The sequence below is a fragment of the Petromyzon marinus genome, chromosome 1 (genome assembly GCF_048934315.1).
Source record: "Petromyzon marinus isolate PM22_M1 ecotype Great Lakes invasive population chromosome 1, UKy_Petmar_22M1.pri1.0, whole genome shotgun sequence".
NCBI classification, from domain to species: Eukaryota; Metazoa; Chordata; class Hyperoartia; order Petromyzontiformes; family Petromyzontidae; genus Petromyzon; species Petromyzon marinus.
The window spans coordinates 5,379,353-5,399,852 of NC_133667.1; the positions used below are offsets into that span (position 1 = coordinate 5,379,353).

Sequence of the window (20,500 nt, forward strand, 5' to 3'; positions counted from 1 at the left end):
GCCCACTTCCAGCCCCGCCCACTTCCAGCCCCGCCCACTTCCAGCCCCGCCCACTTCCAGCCCCGCCCACTTCCCCCCGTCCTAGCTCCGCGTCCCCCTCTCCTAGCGTCCACGCAACGCCCCCACCCCCTTCCTTGCCCCCATCCCTCCTCTCTTACCTCTATAACCTCTAACCACGGCAACTCTCTCTCCCACTTCAGCAAAAAAATTCTTGCTGTGGTTTTCCCACCTGATGATGATTGCTTGTGTTGCGATCGAAACGTCGTGATTTATTTTATTTTGTTTTATACCTACGTGACTTTACCGAAAGAACCAAAAAAAATATTAACAGTTGTAACCAAATGTGTAATAGCAAACTAATTTAGTAAAATTATTGAAGAGTAATGTTTTTTTAAACAAATATACCGATTAGAAACGACAGAAATGCATCATGAGAGAACGAGAGACAGCATAGCTCATGGACGTGAGTGCAGTTACAGCCACCACCGTTATTTTAAGTAAGTTATCATGTAAAACTGTGCAACACAGACGTAGAGTGAGTGCTATGTTTGAGTGTTGTTTACTAGCGGCAGCCGTCTTGCCCTCTGAACCCGTGGTCCACGTCTCGGCATTACCACAAATCTAACAACGCCAAACACACCCGCACGGTGCTGCTCAATCCCCGTAGGGTGCGAGAACCAACCAGGTTGGGTCACGCGACGTTCCGCTCGTACCCAGACACTCTGAGATTTGCGTCTTAGATTCAAAGCCGACGCCGCCCAGAAATGTTCGCTGCTTCCGCACGGACGTTGTGGGGTAGGGCCTGGACGATCGTGGGGAGGCGTCAGCGCAGCGGGCAGAGGAATCTCCGCGTGGTCGCCCACGTGGGGCCACGCGCCAAGTGCCGCACCACCACCACCAATCTCACGGTGAGATTGGTGGTGGTAGTGTCTGGGTCCCCCGCGCGCCTTGGCTGCTGTGTGTGGCTGTGCGTGTTGTTGGGTGTGCACGTCAAGAGTGGTGCATGCTCACGACTGCCTTTGGAAGTCAGATTAATGTAAGTGCGCAAGCCTGGTTGAATCCGTTTAACACATTGGCTAAGTGCATGCCCATAGACCAAAGACGCCAAGCTGTTGTGTATAGTGTTGTTTAAAAAATATGTAAACTATTAAAATATGAAATAATGTAGAATGTGAATATGTTAATTGCTCTAATTCTAATATAATTAGGCGTACACGTAATTAAATGCGTGTTTAAGTGTAATTAACAATGTGTGTGTTACGTGTAATGAATAATGACTGCGATTTGAATCAATGATTAACATGTATATGGTTAAGAAGCGATTATGCATAAAGTTACCACGAGTTCTTATAATTATTGACTCTCACGTTGTCTAGGGGTATGTATTATCAATCGCGATAACAATGATTCTCGCTTTAACATTTACTAATTCTCGCTTATCAATTCTGTGTAATTATGGCAGGTCTCAGGATTCAGGTCTCACCGCAGGATACAGTTCTCAATCTAAACAACTTTAATAGCACTTACCCTAACATCCAACAACACTCATTATCAGAATACCAATAACAGTACACATGCAAATATACGTGCTCATCAACCCGTACTGAATAATCATAAAAGCATCAATGGTCAAATCTCACGATCACGTGATTCAAAGAGAACAATAGAGAAACACCTCAACATGGCGATAGTCGTACGGAATTCGTGCTCATAAATGCGCATCAAATGCTTAGAAAACTTCAACGATCGGATCTCACAATCACGTGATTTAAAGAAAACAACCCGGCTGTTTCAAGGTAACGCGACAATGCACAATTCGTTTGTTGGGGTGTGTGATGCATGCAAGCTGGGGTTCTTATTAGCCCGCAATCGTGTATAAGGCACAGGTAAATGGTGTGAAGTTAATGTTCTTCCATCTTTTGTCTTCTTTCTTCCCCAAAAATACCTCCAGTCCCACAAGGATGTGGAGAACGCCAGGCTGGGTCCACAGCTGAGATGCGCTCGTGGCCACGCTGCTCAATGCACGCTCACTGATTGCACGCCAGGCTCGATCTGCAGCTGGAGTGCGCTGCCGCCACGCTGGCCCAGCACGTTGCCTGTCAGCAGCCTTGGGAGTGGCTTTGGTTCGCGAGCACCCCCTGGGTTGCTCGTCCTCAGAGATCTCACGCTGTGCAGCAGCCTGCACGTGACAATCGCTCACACACTTCCGGCCTCTCCACCTCATACAATGTCAGGTTGACTTGACAACACACGTCATTTTTCCAGCCTATAGTAGGCCAATATTTCATGTACACTCGATATTGGTGGATTACTCAAGTCTCCACTTGGGAAAGTTGCTTCACGCCACCATGGGCGTTTTGCCAAGAATTCCCTGACACCTCTTAGCTTAGTACATTATTATCTAGAAAATTCCTTTTTCTTTTTAATAACAACAGCATGAAGAATGCAGTTTCAGGTCTCTTGCCACCAGAAACTCTTATCAATCAATAATTTTCCTGAACTACATAACTTATCACACCTCTTAGCTTAATACAGGACAACTTCTCAAAGTCCTTTACTCTACAAGTTACTCAAAATATGAAGAAAGACGGAAAATAAAATGTTCAGTGATACTTACAGTCTGCCTTAGCAAGAACTCAACTCTACTGCAAGTCACGAGGGCAAATCCCTGAGCCTGTCTCTGCAGGACTGCTTTGTATGATGTGTCGTTTGATTAGGAATGTATAATTGATTTGATTAATTGCCTAAGTTATAAAAAAAAAGCCCAAAGCTCCTCCCACCTTTTTTTCTGGCTTTCTGGATACCCTGGAGTCAGGGGGCATACCTCCTTTGGAGGTCATCCCAAGACGGTGTGAACTCTGATGTACTTAGCTGCCCCTGGTGGTGTTTACTGACTTGTGAAAGTTGGCCCCCAGACATGGTGTGCATGTGTGTCTGTGGCCCATGTTGCAGGGTAAAAATAAGTAAATTCAAAATACTTTTTAAAAAACATGCTTTAATGAAATGTACCGTACCAGTAATGGCATAACTCCACGACTCCGGGAAGTGGCCCGAGGCTTGCCATAACGTAAGCCAACGTTAGTTGAGCGTGGACAATTAGACCCAAGCCGAAACATAACATATAAAAAATATGGTTTAAAAATATATTTTTAATGATAGAATATAGTATTGTCATGAGTATTAAATAAGTATACCAAGTTTGCAGTCGATAGCACATTGGGAAGTGGGTTAAAATTGAGTTACTACATTTGAGGATACGACAACAGAGTGAGTTAATAGAAAGCGTGTAAAAAAATGTTAATTTTGTTAATTTTTTTATGATATAATATAGTATTTTCATCAGTAAGACATAAGCATACGAAATTTGTAGTCGATACCACATTGGGAAGTGGGTTAAAATTGAGTTACAAGATTTGAGGATACGACAACAACAGTGAGTTAAATAAAAGCGTGTTGAAATAAAAATGGCCTCCCTCTCCGACTGAGGCTGCTTCAACGAGTTCGATTCCCCCTCAGTAAATACAGTGGCGATTATCTACACTGGTCCTGGTTCCCCCCTTACTTGGACTCAGCATTAATATGAATGACTGGTATGGCATGTAAAGATCGCCAATGGGAAGACAAAGGTGGTTGGGCGTGGCCCAGGTTATACACCATTGACTACATATACATTTTGGTCGTTGAGAATTGACAATTAGAATATATACAAATGTGTCTATTGTCCTGAAGTTTCACATGCGTATCCAGACCTTATGGCAATTATGTCCGGATAACAGTGATTGTGAATAAGAATATGCAAAAGTCATATTGAAACCTTTATCCCCTGAGCTGCATCATCATATAACAGCACATCCTATCATCAAGATTAACGTTTCATAGAGTAACGTTTCATACCTTGATGTATTAATAATATTAATGTGGTGGTTGTCATTCTGAATATTGCGACTCTTTAAAATGCCAAAGCTAGTACGTAATTATCAGCTTGGATGGTGAGTGTTCTTTTTGGCAGGGGCACGCAGCAGGGGTGCTTCTTTTTCCCCTGCTACGGGTGCCTTTCTCAACTCGTATTGCATTGGCTTTGTGGTGCCCTTTGAGTAAAGCCTCCTTGTCAACTTCTCATTCTAATGTTACATTTGTACTCCTCCATGGTTACCCTCAACCCTCGGAATGCAATCAACCCACCTATATGTGTACAAAGAACTATGACATTCAAAATAGACAATATCATACTAATAAGGTTTTTCCCCTTTTTTCTGGCAACAAAACTGACTCCTTTTTGCAATGAATCATGTTTACATTAACCACAATACTTGCAGTCAAAATGCAAACAAAAAACAATACTCTGATCATTTTTATGCATTGTCCTTGAAACTCATTAGTCCACACCAGAGACAGCTTTTCTTAGAGCCTAGTCTCATATAGTGTTCGACCAGATGACGCCAAAAGACGCACAGTTCAAAGACAACACACTATCAGAGTAATGAGAGCTTGGGTTAAGCATCTACATCATGAGGCCTCCTTTGCCAGTACCAAAATATACTAAGAGTTTTTCCCCTTTTTTCTGGCAACAAAACTGACTCCTGTTGCAAGGAATCATGTTAACATTAACCACACTACTTGCAGTCAAAATTTTTGTTTGTTTGCATTTTGACTGCAAGTATTGTGGTTAATGTAAACATGATTCCTTGCAAAAAGGTGTCAGTTTTGTTGCCATAAAAAAGGGGAAAACCCTATTAGTACATTTTGGTACTGGCAAAGGAGGCCTCATGATGTAGACAATATCATATTTAAAAAAAATATTGCAAAAGGCACATATACAACAAAGCGATCAAAACAAACAGCACTGTCGAGAATTGTCGCATTGCTTGAATCGAGCTGGGTTGTAAAAGAGACGATTGGCGGAAGTCCAAGGTCGAGCGGTGAAAGGGAAGAAGCAGACAGAGACGTTTTGACCTGCAGTATCATGGTCTAAAAGCTCTTGGACGAGATGACACAGTCTGATACACTGAGCCCTCAATATTGGTGGAGTAGTTGTTGAGTAATTAGTGGTGGAAGAGTGGAATTCGTGGTAGAGGAGTGGTTACAAAACAGATAGTCCTGTTTTGATATGTGCAGTAGATAAATGCCAATGCAGTCCCTTACGTTTTATTTACATGGCTACAGCACCTTTTGACCCACGCCTTAGTTTTATTTATCCTACACAGGCTGAATGTCATAGGCAATCGGGCCTTCCATAGTGAACCCTACAAAAAAGGTGACAGACTCGATGCTCTTGCCTGTCCTCAGTGGTCCCAGGTTTACTGGGTGCACAGGAATCTTGATGGCCTTATTTTTACCATTACCAGCACTGAACCTATGGTCAAGGTAAATGTCTCCTTCATCAGTGGTTGATCCCCGGACTCTAAGAAGGATTTGTTGAACTTTTTTTTCCTTGAAAATATCTCCACTGAGCCATAATAGACGCAAGGATTTCCCAGTTCTCTGCATGTCTGCAGTTTTGTCAATTTTTGTTCGAGACACTATTCTGTCCAATCCATTTCCCTTCCCCAAAAAGAAATTGGTTGTTAACTGTTGTCTGCGGCTCATGTATACATATTTTGCTCGGAAGGATCGTTTCATTGCCTCAATGTATTCTGCCAGCTGATTCACGTCAGTTCTTTTGCTTTCTTCATTGAGCCACAGTAAAAGTAAAGCCAGAAAGTATGGTTCTGGAAATCTGTGTTGTGTTCCTATTTCACGGAGGATATTGTTGAGCATCGTCACCAGTTCACTGTAGGGGGACACCGTTTTGGATTTGTTATTTACACAATTTAGGATAACGTTAGCAAAAATAAAATTTTCCTTTTCCTTAATGTTATTGATATTTTTAGAATTATGAAGTAAACTTTTATAGCTGCTGATAATAACCTCCAGAGATTTTTCAGCATTTCGTTCAGCAAGATAGCGTATAAGTCCTGGAAATCTATCACCGTGTTTTGACTCAATTTCATTCGTAGCACTTATTTTTGGGAATTGTTTCGCATCCAGTTTTTCTGACTTCGCTGAACAAAATATCTTTGAATATTGATTGTAAAACTTTTCGACGGTATAACGATGCTTGTCTTGTATTTGTGATTCGGCATACCTTGGCTTAAACAGCCAAAAATAGGCTTCCAAAACTTCTAAGGAATACTTCATTCTGTTTTTTAATTCCCTAAGATATAACTCATTGTTTCGTAAAACCTCCACTGTTGCTTTTTCTTCTTCGTCATCTGTAGGTAGCCGTGACAAGTCCATCTTTCCATTTAAATAGGCCACCAGGGTTCTCTTGTGGATTTCACCAGTTTTGTGAAATACTTTGGTCAGCTCAAACAGTTGCAACATATGTGTGGCAACCTCAATGTCGCCAAAGAATCCAGCTGTGTTAAAGGCATCATCCTCTGTTTTAACCAACTCCTGTGCTTCTCTAAAAAAATCAGAAGCACTTTTTGCAAGCTGCAGTGCTTTATTAAGATCTGATGGAGGAAGGAACCCTTTTTTCTCGATGGCACTGACATCAAATTTCTGCTTCAGTTCATGCTTATAAATCTGACCAATTGTGTCTGTAATGTAAGAATTGTTTTTGACCAATTTCTTTGCATGCTCTGCCCATTTTTTGGCTTCATCAAAGTTGTTGTCTTTAAGGTAGCAATACCTTGCAAGAGCCTGGGCCAATATCGCATCTTTTGAAAATCTATCTGTAGCACAAAGCAACAATTCTTTAGCATTTTGCATGCCCGATTCCAACTTACTTGGGTGGCTTAATGTACTGTATTTATGTTTAATGATGTCTTCAATAAGAGGTGCAAAGAGACTGTCTGTTTCATCGCCCTGCTCTTTGCGATGGCGGATGACAAACATATTCCTGACATTTTTAACCAAGTGCTCTCTTCCCATGCCATTATTAAAAAGGATATCTTCAGCAAGCAGTTCTTTAGCAATGCTAAATCTTGAAGAGCGATTCGTTGTTTCAAATTCTTCCAGCACTTGTTTCGCCACGAGTGGATGTATCATTCGGACTGATTCATAAGTGCCATTCACTTCGTCCATGGGGCATTTAATGAGCAGTAATTTGGCGTGCTGACTCAAGCCATCTTCAAGAGTTTCTTTCCTCCAAAAGGTGGATTTTACTTGGGAAATTCCGAGGATTGCTTCACATCTAGACACTGGAATGGATGTGTTTTTTACATAGTTGTTCAACAATGCAACGTAACTGATCAATTTAGCATTGGGCCTATTGCTACTGTAGTCTAAACCTTTGAGCATGTTTTTCACGGTGTTTTTTATATAATTTGAATCAAAATTTTCTTTAATTATCATGAAAGAAAGGAAGTTGTTGCATTTCTCATACTCATTTTCTATTTCTTTAAGCTTTTCTTCAAACAGGTGTTGCTCAGTGGAAGAGAGCTTTTGTTCCAAAATGACACTGGTCATTAAATGGTTTTTCTGGCTTTCCTCAAGGGCTTGAGACCGCATGCAGTTTACCATGACAACAAGAGGTCTGTCAAATATGACGTCTGACAGCTCAGAAATGATGCTGTGTTGAAGTTGTTTAAGGATCTCTGTGTCGTCAATGTCGTCAGCCAGCAGTAGCACTGGGGTGTAGACCTTAGCATCGTTTTCTGCATACTTCAGTAGTTCTTTAACTTGAACCGAAATTTCCTTCTGGTCATCACTGTTACTTTTGATCACAGCACACCTGAATTTTTTTCTGAGCTCCCATAGGACATGCCATGCAAGTGTTGTTCCTCCACAGCCAGGATGGTGAAACAAGTTCACAGATTCAAGGCATCGGTTTGACTTCAGTGCATCTTCAATATTATCCTTTAGATTGTTAAATGGTTCACGTTTGATGAAAGGTTTTCCCCGTTTCTCGGAGAAATAGAAGTTCCATGGGCAGACTTTTCCTCCTTTGTAGTAGTTTTCCTCGATACTTCGCCTCAATTCATCAAACGCTGTGTCGTCTGCCTCTATTCCTGTATCTTCACACTCATTCTCACACACAATCGTCAGTGAAGACATTCGTTCCTCCTGCACTGCTGTTAAAGAGCATGACCCTCCAACTGATGTACGCAGGAACCGTTTCCGACTCTTAGTCGCAGATTTAATCTTGCAAATTGTGGAATTGAGATGATCCAAGCTCATACTGCGTATTGACCTGTACGCCAATTCATCTTCGTCCACCCTCGTGTGTGCAAGTGTTGCCCAACTTTCATATGATTCTAGACGTTCTGTTATGAGCATCATATCAGAAAGCCCGTTTAGTTTTTGATAAAAATAGAAAAATGTTTCCATCATTGGATCAATGGGGTCATCAATGTTCATAAGTAGAAGAAAAACAACAAGAAACCTTCCACTGGGCATGAGGTCGTTGTTGCACAACAAGCTTACAAGTTTGCTATGGTTATCACTGCGTTTTTTCTGAAACTCTTTGGATTCCATTGGCTTTTCCTCATCAATGTTTGCTCTTCCATTGCAGAAGATCCAGCTGGTTTGCTTGTGTAGGTTTAGATTCTTGGCAATGATCTCAATGTCATAATTTTCACGTTCTACAAACTGTCGGGGAAAATGCAGGTTGGGTGACCTTTCAGCACGGACAAGGCTACACAGCCCAGAAATGGCGGATTCAGGATCAAAGTCAAGGACAGCAAACCAATTAATTTCTTTTACAAAGTCAAGGTGGGGCAATTGGCTTTTATCCGCCTTGTTTACCACCAATATGTACTTTTTGTAATAGGAATCATCAAGTGTCCCTTTCCCCCCGGTAATTAATGTAGTTAGCTTCTTTCCTTCATCATCCATTCTACGATCGATTTTGTAGCTCGTTTCGGCCAATTTTCTCTGCTCATTCCACTTTTTCACATCTTCACAAACGCGTCTGTACTCTTCTTTCCACTGTTCCGAATTTTGTGTTGCCAGAATATCCTTAGAAGATGCACCGTCTCGCTTATACACGTGGTTCTCTTTATCCGTTTGCCATTTTCCATTGACGTGCTTCATTTGCTTTATTTCATAAACATTGTCTTTGCATATTGTGCTCTTAGGGATAACATCCACTTCTATTACATACACACCAAGACTTGTATGTTCAGGTGAAATGACCTCCACAAATCTTGGAGGTCGTATGCATTCTTTAGCATCTTCGATCCTGTCTTTCTGGAAGTACTTTGAGATGTTGTTGTCGATCGTATCAACAAACTTGCTCTGGTCTTCTACATGGACACCAGTAACTTCACCATGCCTGTACCCGCTCTTCGTGTCTCCCACACCAAAGTGTATGGTGCCGTTTGTCCTCCTGTTCATGCACCCAGCAGAGAACCTGAACACCTCATTACAGAATTTTTTCATCTTGGATTCTTCATCAACGTCGCCCTCACAGGCAAAAAGCTTAAACTCGTGAACCGGATCTATATAGTTTGTAATTCCCGTTTCACTAGGCAGCACACTTCCTCTGATATATCTGTGTGATGTGTAATGGTGATCAAATGGGCACGGTGAGCAAATATTCACCTGACTCTTGCTGGTGTTTTGTTGGCTTGAATCATCAACAGCGGAATGCTCCTGTGTCCCCACTTCTGCAGGTGGTTGTGAAGCTTCTTCATGTACCTGCTGTGATATGTTCGTGGCATCAACATCAACCACATCACCTGGCTCTGCCTGCTTCTGATCCGCACACTTCCCTTGCTGTTGTCCTGTGCCCTTTTTATTTCTTTTCTTGTTTTTCTTCGGAGGTTTTTCTTCAGAGTTTGAGAATTCGGCTTGTGTGCTGCCAGGAGAGAGTTGTACCCCCTTTGTTTCACGGTGGCTCTGAGTCTTCTCCGAGGCTTCATCACCGCGTGCAGGTGTTGTCGCTACGTGGCTATGGGTGCTGGACGACTTGGGCTGGGACTTCAGGTATTCGTCACGCGAGTCTATGAGTAAGGATATTTGTAGCGACTTGAGACCAAACTCCTTGAGTTGTTCACGCTGCAGCTTTACTAAAGAAGGCCCTGTTAACTCTTCCTCGTGTAATTTGTTGGCATGTTGCTCTTTCAATTTAACTTTGTGAACCAACCAGTGGCGAACGTGGTCTTCATTCCAGTCTTGCATACTGGAAGGCAGCTTCACATTCTTGTCATCACCCTTACATCCTAAATCTGAAATTGAAAAAAAAACGTTGAAGATTAAAAACATAAAACCATTACATAAAATAAAAATCGGGTACATTCAGGGTGTCAAGTGTCACCAAATTCAAGAGAGTTGAGGAAGGCCACAGGAAGCCACCTCAACCTTCCTTCCCTCGGTATGGCTCAAGAAGCCGAGTAGAGCGTGTGCTGCTGTCAGGTGACTAGGGGCAGTGGCATCTGAAAGAGACAACTGGAGCCATGGACCTGCCCTGGGCCACAGACGTTGAGGGGTGTATTTGGGTATTTTATTGGACTCAAGACTCGGTTTTATAAACTACTGTGAGCTAAATACTGGATCTGTGTTTTGCAATTTGTCTTTGATTAAATCATCACAACAGAAATGTAGTGTAGGCCCGACAACCGCAATTTTCACAAGCCATAGAAACATGCATCATGCAAAAATATCAGCTGTTCCTGAACAACATTGGACACTGTACTCATGACTCCTAAGAAGAATGAAACTGGTCTGCAGTTGTCTCTGTCTCACTGCTAATGTCAGTCGCTACAGTGGTGAGATGTTAACTGCCTCGCCTGGTATACAGGAGGTCGTGGGTTCAATCCCATCCCCGACGCCTGTATATTTGGAGTTTGCATGTTCTCTGTGTGGTCGTGAGGATTTTTTACTAGGTCCTCCGATTTTTCCCTCCCCATTTAGAAAATATGCCTTTTGGCTGGTATCCATTTGCACGTGACAAGCCGCTTCGTTGAGCTCTCAAATGTGACCAGGTCGCTTCTGAAAAAGAGCTCTGTAGCTCAGTGGGCCTTACCTGGTAAAATAAAAAGTTTCGTTTTATCTTCTTTGGTTCTTTCGGTAAAGTCACGTAGAATGAGAATAAAATAATAAATTGATAAAATAAAATAACACAATAATATTCTCACGACGTTTCTGCCACAACACAAGCGGCCTTCATCAGGTGAAGGGACGAGACTGTCTGGAGGACAGCGTTGGAGTGAAAAATCCAAGCTCAGATCGCAACCTTTAAGCTGTGTTAGAAGAAACAAAGCGCCTTGACAAAGGAATTAGCATAGAATTTAGCATTGAAATGGCTGAGTGCTTAGCTTGTGACTGGTCACAAAAATGGCTGTGTTAAAGTTAAAGCATACACATCCGTAGAGGCACCCCTGGACAAAGAAATTAGCATAGAATTTAGCATTGAAATAGCTGAGTGATTAGCTTGTAACTGGTCACAGAAATAGCTATGTTAAAGTCAGAGCATATACATTACAGAGGCACCTAGTACAAATCAAACAGAATAATTTAGCATTGAAATAACTAGGCGAATTTAGCATTGAAATAACTGAGTGATTAGCTTGTGACTGGTCACAGAAATGGCTATGTTGAAGTCAAGGCCTACACATCTGAGCTATTCACAGTAACTGGGTATACACTACAATATATAATGAATACTATATAGTGAACCAATAAAAAAACTAAAATATAAATCACCTCAATGCTATCAATAAACTCTATATATTCTCCAATCAGCTAAGCTACCAACAATAAGTCATTATATATCACAATGCTATATGGCGAAAAAATGGGTGGATTCTTACCCTCAACTTTAGCAACACGGATAGCTACAGGCCCTGTTCAGACGGACGAGTTCATCCATGGTCGGAAGAGAGACAGCTGCGAGGCGCTGTTATACTCCATGTTGTAAACCATACCATTAATCGTGGTGTGAGAGGTATTAAGAGTCAATGCCAGCGAAAGAGCTGCGGTCTAAAGGTCATCGTAAAATAGAATTAATTAAGAATGGAAATGGTTTAAAACATCTTTCCAATGGTTACTAAGCCAGAATCCATCTTCTCGGTTGAAATTGTCTCTGTGCTTGTATATGTGAATGGCCTCATGAACGAATCTCTCATGGTAGCCGGTTGGTTTGCAAAGAACCTCCGTCTTGGAGAAGTCAATGTCATGTGAGCCCACTGAATTATAACAGTGATCTGCTACGGCAGAGGAGTTCGTTCTACCGTGTTTCAAGTCTGCTTTATGTTCGCGGATGCGGTCCGAGATATGTCGTTTGGTTTCTCCAATGTAGCTACTACCACAGAGGCACTTTAGTTTGTAAATGCCCGGGTACTATATTTCTGGAACAGCATATTTTACAGATGGAACTAGATCACGGATTTTATGTACTGTGTTGAATCGGACCTGGATCTTGTGTTTATTCAGGATTTTGGAGATCTTTTTAGTGACCCCTGCAATGTAGGGTAAGGTGATGGTTTTGAGTGGCTCCACAAGAGCGTGGCTTTTTCACTCCAGCTTTCAAGTAAGCATCTGTATGGGTAACTTTCCTGTAGAGCCACTCTGTCTACAGGAAAGCTACCCATACAGATGCTTACTTGAAACCGGATTCCCACCACCATCCATCCCAGAAGAACTCCCTCATCAAGACTCTATACCATAGAGCCCAATGCATTTCCGACCAGGAACACATTACCAGTGAACTCAAGCACGTACACCAGGCTCTCAGGGCTAATGGTTACTCCGACTGCACAATCCGCAAAGCCATCACTCCAGTCATGAAAAAGGATCCTCTTGTGGAGCCACTCAAAACCATCACCTTACCCTACATTGCAGGGGTCAGTAAAAAGATCTCCAAAATCCTGAATAAACACAAGATCCAGGTCCGATTCAACACAGTACATAAAATCCGTGATCTAGTTCCATCTGTAAAAGATGCTGTTCCAGACATACAGTACCCGGGCGTTTACAAACTAAAGTGCCTCTGTGGTAGTAGCTACATTGGAGAAACCAAACGACATATCTCGGACCGCATCCGCGAACATAAAGCAGACTTGAAACATGGTAGAACGAACTCCTCTGCCGTAGCAGATCACTGTTATAATTCAGTGGGCTCACATGACATTGACTTCTCCAAGACGGAGGTTCTTTGCAAACCAACCGACTACCATGAGAGATTCGTTCATGAGGCCATTCATATATACAAGCACAGAGACAATTTCAACCGAGAAGATGGATTCTGGCTTAGTAACCATCGGAAAGATGTTTTAAACCATTTCCATTCTTAATTAATAGTATTTTACGATGACCTTCAGACCGCAGCTTTTTCACTGGCATTGACTCTTAATACCTCTCACACCATGATTAATGGTATGGTTTACAACATGGAGTATAACAGCACCTCGCAACTGTCTCTCTCCCCCTCCTCTGTTCCGACCATGGATGAACTCGCCCGTCTGAACGGGGCCCGTAGCGATCCGTGTTGCTAAAGTTGAGGGTAAGAATCCACCCATTTTTTCGCCATAGAGCATTGTGATATATAACGACTTATTATTGGTAGCTTAGCTGATTGGAGAATATATAGAGTTTATTGATAACATTGAGGTAATTTATATTTTAGTTTTTTATTGGTTCACTATATAGTATTCATTATATATTGTAGTGTATACCCAGTTACTGTGAATAGCTCAGATGTGTAGGCCTTGACTTCAACATAGCCATTTCTGTGACCAGTCACAAGCTAATCACTCAGTTATTTCAATGCTAAATTCGCCTAGTTATTTCAATGCTAAATTCTCCCGTTTGATTTGTACTAGGTGCCTCTGTAATGTGTATGCTCTGACTTTAACATAGCTATTTCTGTGACCAGTTACAAGCTAATCACTCAGCTATTTCAATGCTAAATTCTATGCTAATTCCTTTGTCAAGGGGTGCCTCTGCGGATGTGTATGCTTTAACTTAGCTATTTCAATGCTAAATTCTATGCTAATTCCTTTGTCAAGGGGTGCCTCTGCGGATGTGTATGCTTTAACTTTAACATAGCCATTTTTGCGACCAGTCACAAGCTAATCACTCAGCCATTTCAATGCTAAATTCTATGCTAATTCCTTTGTCAAGGCGCTTTGTTTCTTCTCACACAGCTTAAAGGTCGCGATCTGAGCGTGGCTTTTTCACTCCAGCGCTGTCCTCCAGACAGTCTCGTCCCTTCACCTGATGAAGGCCGCTTGTGTTGTGGCCGAAACGTCGTGAGAATATTATTGCGTTATTTTATTTGATCAATTTATTATTTTATTCTCATTCTGCTTGACTTTACCGAAAGAACCAAAGAAGATGAATCCTTGCAGTCACGAAAGCTTTAAATCGAAAGTTTCGTTTTAGTTTTTTACATTTACACATTTGTGGTCACCATTTTGATGGTGACCACATTGCAGTTCTTCAGGAACTACTGATGGTGTTTTTACGTAACCTATAAAGGCCAATACATTTTTGTGTATATATCTGTGTGGTTAGAACGTATGGCGTTGATTGCATTGTAAATTTCAGAATAATAAGCATCCAGCTGTTTATAATGAGCAACCGAAGCAACACATTGCCCATTTAAAGGTTCACCTGAAATTGCGTTGGAAAGAAGCGGTGTGCATCACACGTGCGTGTGTAACAGCGGCAGCGCGTTCACTTTGTGGAGCCGTGCAGAGAGGCGGTCAAGGGGAGTGCTTCACGTGGCACTGTCCAGGCTTCACTTCAGATTCTCCTTATCTCTCCCAATCCCTTATCTCTTTCTATTATCTTTCCCCATTCATAATCTCTCACATCCATAATGTCTCCATGTTCAGACGGCGATTTGAGCAAGCCTGCCGATACAGTGAGGGAACAAACTATTTGATTCCCTGCTGATTTTGTACGTTTGCCGACTGACAAAGAAATTATCAGTCTATAATTTTAATGGTAAGTTTATTTGACCAGTGAAAGACAGAATAACAACAAAAACATCCAGAAAAACGCATGTCAAAAATGTTATAAATTGATTTGCATTTTAATGAGGGAAATAAGTATTTGACCCCCTCTCAATCAGAAATATTTCTGGCTCCCAGGTGTCTTTTATACAGGTAACGAGCTGAGATTAGGAGCACACTCTTAAAGGGAGTGCTCCTAATCTCAGCTTGTTACCTGTATAAAAGATACCTGTCCACAGAATCAATCAGATTCCAAACTCTCCACCACGGCCAAGACCAAAGAGCTCTCCAAGGATGTCAGGGACAAGATTGTAGACCTACACAAGGCTGGAATGGGCTACAAGACCATTGCCAAGCAGCTTGGTGAGAAGGTGATAACAGTTGGTGCGATTATTCGCAAATGGAAGAAACACAAAAAAACTGTCAATCTCCCTCGGCCTGGGGCTCCATGCAAGATCTCACCTCGTGGAGTTGCAATGATCATGAAAACGGTGAGGAATCAGCCCAGAACTACACGGGAGGATCTTGTCAATAATCTCAAGGCAGCTGGGACCATAGTCACCAAGAAAACAATTGGTAACACACTACGCCGTGAAGGACTGAAATCCTGCTGCGCCCGCAAGGTCCCCCTGCTCAAGAAAGCACATATAAATGTCCGTCTGAAGTTTGACAATGAACACCTGAATGATTCAGAGGACAACTGGGTGAAAGTGTTGTGGTCAGATGAGACCAAAATGGAGCTCTTTGGCATCAACTCAACTCGCCGTGTTCGGAGGAGGAATGCTGCCTATGACCCCAAGAACACCATCCCCACCGTCAAACATGGAGGTGGAAACATTATCCTTTGGGGGTGTTTTTCTGCTAAGGGGACAGGACAACTTCACCGCATCAAAGGGACGATGGACGGGGCCACGTACCGTCAAATCTTGGGTGAGAACCTCCTTCCCTCAGCCAGGGCATTGAATATGGGTCGGGGATGGGTATTCCAGCATGACAATGACCCAAAACACACGGCCAAGGCAACAAAGGAGTGGCTCAAGAAGAAGCACATTAAGATCCTGGAGTGACCTAGCCAGTCTCCAGACCTTAATCCCATAGAAAATCTGTGGAGGGAGCTAAAGGTTCGAGTTGCCAAACGTCAGCCTCGAAACCTTAATGACTTGGAGAAGATCTGCAAAGAGGAGTGGGACAAAATCCCTCCTGAGCTGTGTGCAAACCTGGTGGCCAACTACAAAAAACGTCTGACCTCTCTGATTGCCAACAAGGGTTTTGCCACCAAGTACTAAGTCATGTTTTACAGAGGGGTCAAATACTTATTTCCCTCATTAAAATGCAAATCAATTTATAACATTTTTGACATGCGTTTTTCTGGATTTTTTGTTGTTATTCTGTCTCTCACTGTTCAAATAAACCTACCATTAATATTATAGACTGATCATTTCTTCGTCAGTGGGCAAACGTACAAAATCAGCAGGGGATCAAATACTTTTTTCCCTCACTGTATCTGATTCCACTTCAATGATCCCCGTATTTAAAAAATATGATTCCAGTGCAAAAAGCTCTAAAATCCTGGCCGTGTTCTACCAAACAATTGTTGGGATTCACGTTGCACCTGGATAACCCTTTCAAGCTGTGCACACAAAAGGCCGTGTTTAGGTTTCTCTTATGAGGGTGCTATTTTGAAGGAGGGTGCTCATCAAGCACCGAGTGGTGCAAACCTAGAACATTCCTGCAATACATTGCCCACGTTTGAACTATGGAGTCCAAATACTCTGGCATTACAAGTCTCTACTGTGCCGTGATACCTGTACGGGCTGCATGGACATTCCCATTGGTCGCTCTGCTCTTTCTTTTCCCCCCACAGCTGTAATGCAGCACTTGTTGGTGTGGGTATCGGTGTATCATTCGGAGACCATCACCTGCTTGAGACTCCCGATCTGCAGTTGGTTACTCTGCCTCTGGGTACTCTGGTTTGTGATAAAAACTGGAAATTAAGTAACTCGTCAAACTTATGAGGTTATGAACTTCCTGAGAGAGACACCCAGTCCGAGTATTTGAACCTCAGAGCTCAGTAGTGCATGCTCGTTGTCTTTCATTGCTTCTGACAAGGCTGGTAGCAGCCTTCCAAGCAGCTTGACAATATCCATGATCTTGAAGATTCATGATCCTCAGATATAATTCAAAAGAGGCTCTTCTCTGCTGAAAACGACCCCAACCTGAAGCTGTACGATCGTCGTCATGCCCAAGCATCGTGAATGTACTCGGTCTCGTAGATGTCAGACGTCAAGTGCGTTCGGGCCTGGTTAGTACTCGGATAGCAAACTGCCTGTGAATACCAAGTATTGTTAGCTTGGGCCCTAATGTGACTGGGAGATTGCTGTTACAGCAATGACTCAATTGATTCTTGAATCCATCTGTGTAGAGATAGAGCGTGCTACCCTCTTGTATGAGTGGGTTTTCTTTGTTGCACTCGTTTCTAAACAGGACCTTGCTGAAAAGACAGTCCTAACACTAGCACAGCCCAACAATCACCCTCACTGGCCCAGCATGGGAAAGCCGGAGCTCTGCCATGCGTGCACCGAGGTGAGCAGTCCGGCCTGGGAGCGCCTCGCCTGGCGCGTGCGTCGCCTGGCGGGAGACCCGGTGGCCGATGTCAGAGACGTCAGGGAGAGCGGTGCGCACACCTGGAGAGCTGCCGCCCCTTAGCGGGTACTGCACGTGCAGGTTGGCTTCGTGGAGGTCCCCGTGCGTAGACAGCCTCGTGGAGAGAGGCAGCTTCAAAAACAAACGAGGCAAGGTCATTCACTGATGCGCATAAGTGCATTTATCAACGTGCAACTCTCATGACCTACTGTAGGTTATCACGAGTGTGCACTATTAAAGCATTGTAAGGGCTATTAAATCGTTCTGTCTCACATTTTCTCTGAACTGGTTAAATGTCTGTAAAGAGTTTCGAACTTTGTGCAGCGCCAGTCACCACTGACCGCAACGCTGGGAGGTCCGCCGACACTCGCTGTCCGAGTGGGTGGAATGATCAGGGTCACCGTGAGCTGCCGAACAAAAATGAACGATCAACAATGGAGTGGACTGGCACACACGTGCCAATGCTGCACGTGGAAACTACAATTGTGTGTTTTTCCTCTGAAAAACTATGAAGAACAATACATTTTATATCAAAATGTAAGGGAAAACTGATCTCTTACAAAACTATTTCCATTTGTTCGCCTGTGAGAGTGCTACGCAAGGAGCATGTGGCAACAACTGATGATGAGTCACGGTCATGTATCAGGGAGTCGCGCTGCAGGCAGCTCGATGACCGAGTTGGCTCGCGCTGCACTGCGCCCCAGTCCCCTCCATCGCCTCCCACCAGCCTCACAGCAATCCGCCCTGTGCTGCAGCACGCCCCTTCTGCTGCTTGTTGGGGGTCAACCCCTGGATACAGCGTAGACGCACTTTTTGGTGTAAGACTTCCGCAGTGACACGACGATAATGGATGATGTACATGTAGAGGTGTTAACTACGCACTGTTCGGTAACCTGCATTGCCACTAGGCATCAAAGGGGCAGTGTAGCGTTACCTCTGGGTACATAACGGTTGGGGTCAGACGAGGTGAAGTGGATCGTAGCCACGGTTTGGTAAGAACCAATCAGACAGTTCCACGTGGGAATGTGGGATTGGTTACACCTGACCACAAACGGGTATAAGAAGGGTGACCGCACAGAGCACGGGGAGTTCTCTCCCTACACGAAGACCGAAGCCCGGGCTGAAGATAGCTAGGACCCTGGACCCAGCCTTCCAGCCCTTCTGAAGGCTAAGGCTCGGCATATCCAGTGGTCAAGACCCACCGGGCCAGCGGTGGGTCAGATAGCCTCCCCTAGATCACAGCCGGAGGACTCTCAGATAGCGGTAGACGTGTAAGTCCCGCCAAGATAGGAGACTGTACCTCCTTAGGCTAGGATAGTGGTAGACGTGTAAGTCCCGCCAAGATAGGAGGCTGTACCTCCTTAGGTATCAAAGAGACCTGTGTGTAGGTCACGCTAAAGTCTGGAGGCTGTACCTCCTTAGGGTATTGGGTGAGGGGACCGTATACCCCTCCGTGTGTTAAGGACTGTGTAAGAAAATAATTACAATAAACAGAGTGTGCCTCAGAAGAAGTTTATTCGTCTTTATAAACACTACAACTGGAGTCAGAAGTGTTTGGAAATGGAAACGAGAAGTTCGGCCCACGTGTGACGTCAGCATGAAGGAAACCCTGACTCACCTGCGGGAACCGCCAAATCCGCTGAGAATGCCGGAGCGTTGCCAGCCGCCCAACCACCGGCTCAGCAGCCGGTTGCTCCTCCTGCCATGGGGGACGGACTCCAGTCAGCACACAGCCGTCTTGCCCAACTTCTACATGCTGCGGCCTCCATTCTTGACGAGATCAACTCGGACGTCGCGGGCGGATCGAATCAGCCGCCGGCGGATGTTCTCGCCATCGGCCAATACGGACATTTTGATTTTCCCGCCGGGGAACCACGTGGTCCCGCCCGAAGTGGAAGCCAAGGGCATTCTGGGAATGCTGGGGTCCAATCACAACCCGCAGCGTCATCAGCGCGCGACGCTGTAAACTCACGCTACTCAGCCGACGCCGCATCATCACTGTACCGACAGAGTACAGTAGACGCTATCGGCCAGGCAATCACCAATCTCTGGTTCGAGACTGTGCAGGCTGAGGAGGAAACGACGTCCGGCCTCCAACAGTGCCTGCCCATCTTTTGTGAATTTGTGTCTACAGGGGACGACTGGGCGGCATTCCAGCATCGCTTCCTGAGCCACCAATAAATGTTGGGCTGGTCGGACACACAGGTGCTTCGAGCGCTACCGGCCACCCTGGACGACGACGCTCTCGCCTCGCTCCTCACCTCGCTCCTCACCATCCCCAGGCAACAAAGGGCGACTCTAAAATCGATCCTCCGACGGATGTCCGATGTCTACTGGCCTCCGTTCGACGTCCGTAGCCGGTTTTATGATAGGCGATGCCACCCTAATGAGTCTCCGATAGCGTTCCGGACCACTCTACTCGCGTTGGCAACAGCGGGTTACCCCCGCATGGACGACGAAGCCATCGATGCTATCATCCTCCAGAAGATGCTGGAACTGGCGCGCGAGCTGCGCAACGTCATTCAAGCGGTGGACGAGGAGAGCATGTGCTCGCTACGAGCCGCTCGGAGCATCCACGCGCATCTACTGCTCCACACGGATTCGACCATCGCCGCCTCAGCTTCGACATCGGAGCCTGCCAGCAGGGACACCGAATTCTTCCCCGACTGGGCCTTCATGGCGACCAGGTCAACGGGCCGGCGATTATCCGACCACGCTGGTCGCCGTGACGACCAGCAGTGGGGACGGCCTCCTCCACGCAGCGACGTGACGTGTTTCAACTGTGGCCGACGAGGCCACATCTCCTCCGAGTGCTGTGCGCCTCGACGACGCTCCTCCGGATCCCGAGGCCAGGACTACAGGACGCCCACGGCATCACGGCACAATCAGGCAAGTCGCGACGCCTCTCACGCTTGGCCCTCATTCACACCATACACACCGCAACGCACCATAAGAAATGCTCGCGATTCGGC

The 20,500-nt window shown here is 44.5% G+C and overlaps 1 protein-coding gene across 3 annotated transcripts in view; it reads right to left on the reverse strand.

The window, feature by feature from the left end:
- Window positions 1-1,490: 1,490 nt before the first annotated feature.
- The window catches only part of LOC116940787 (sterile alpha motif domain-containing protein 9-like), a 41,709-nt gene continuing 22,699 nt past the window's right edge, over window positions 1,491-20,500 (reverse strand). For all 3 annotated transcript variants that reach the window (XM_032951110.2, XM_032951023.2, XM_076054217.1), the window contains 2 exons: window positions 17,570-17,660; window positions 1,491-10,154 (listed from right to left, as the gene is read on the reverse strand). In XM_032951110.2, coding sequence (XP_032807001.2) covers window positions 5,197-10,154; window positions 17,570-17,660 — 5,049 coding nt within the window. In that variant the 3' untranslated portion in view covers window positions 1,491-5,196. The remainder of the gene's footprint in view (window positions 10,155-17,569; window positions 17,661-20,500) is intronic.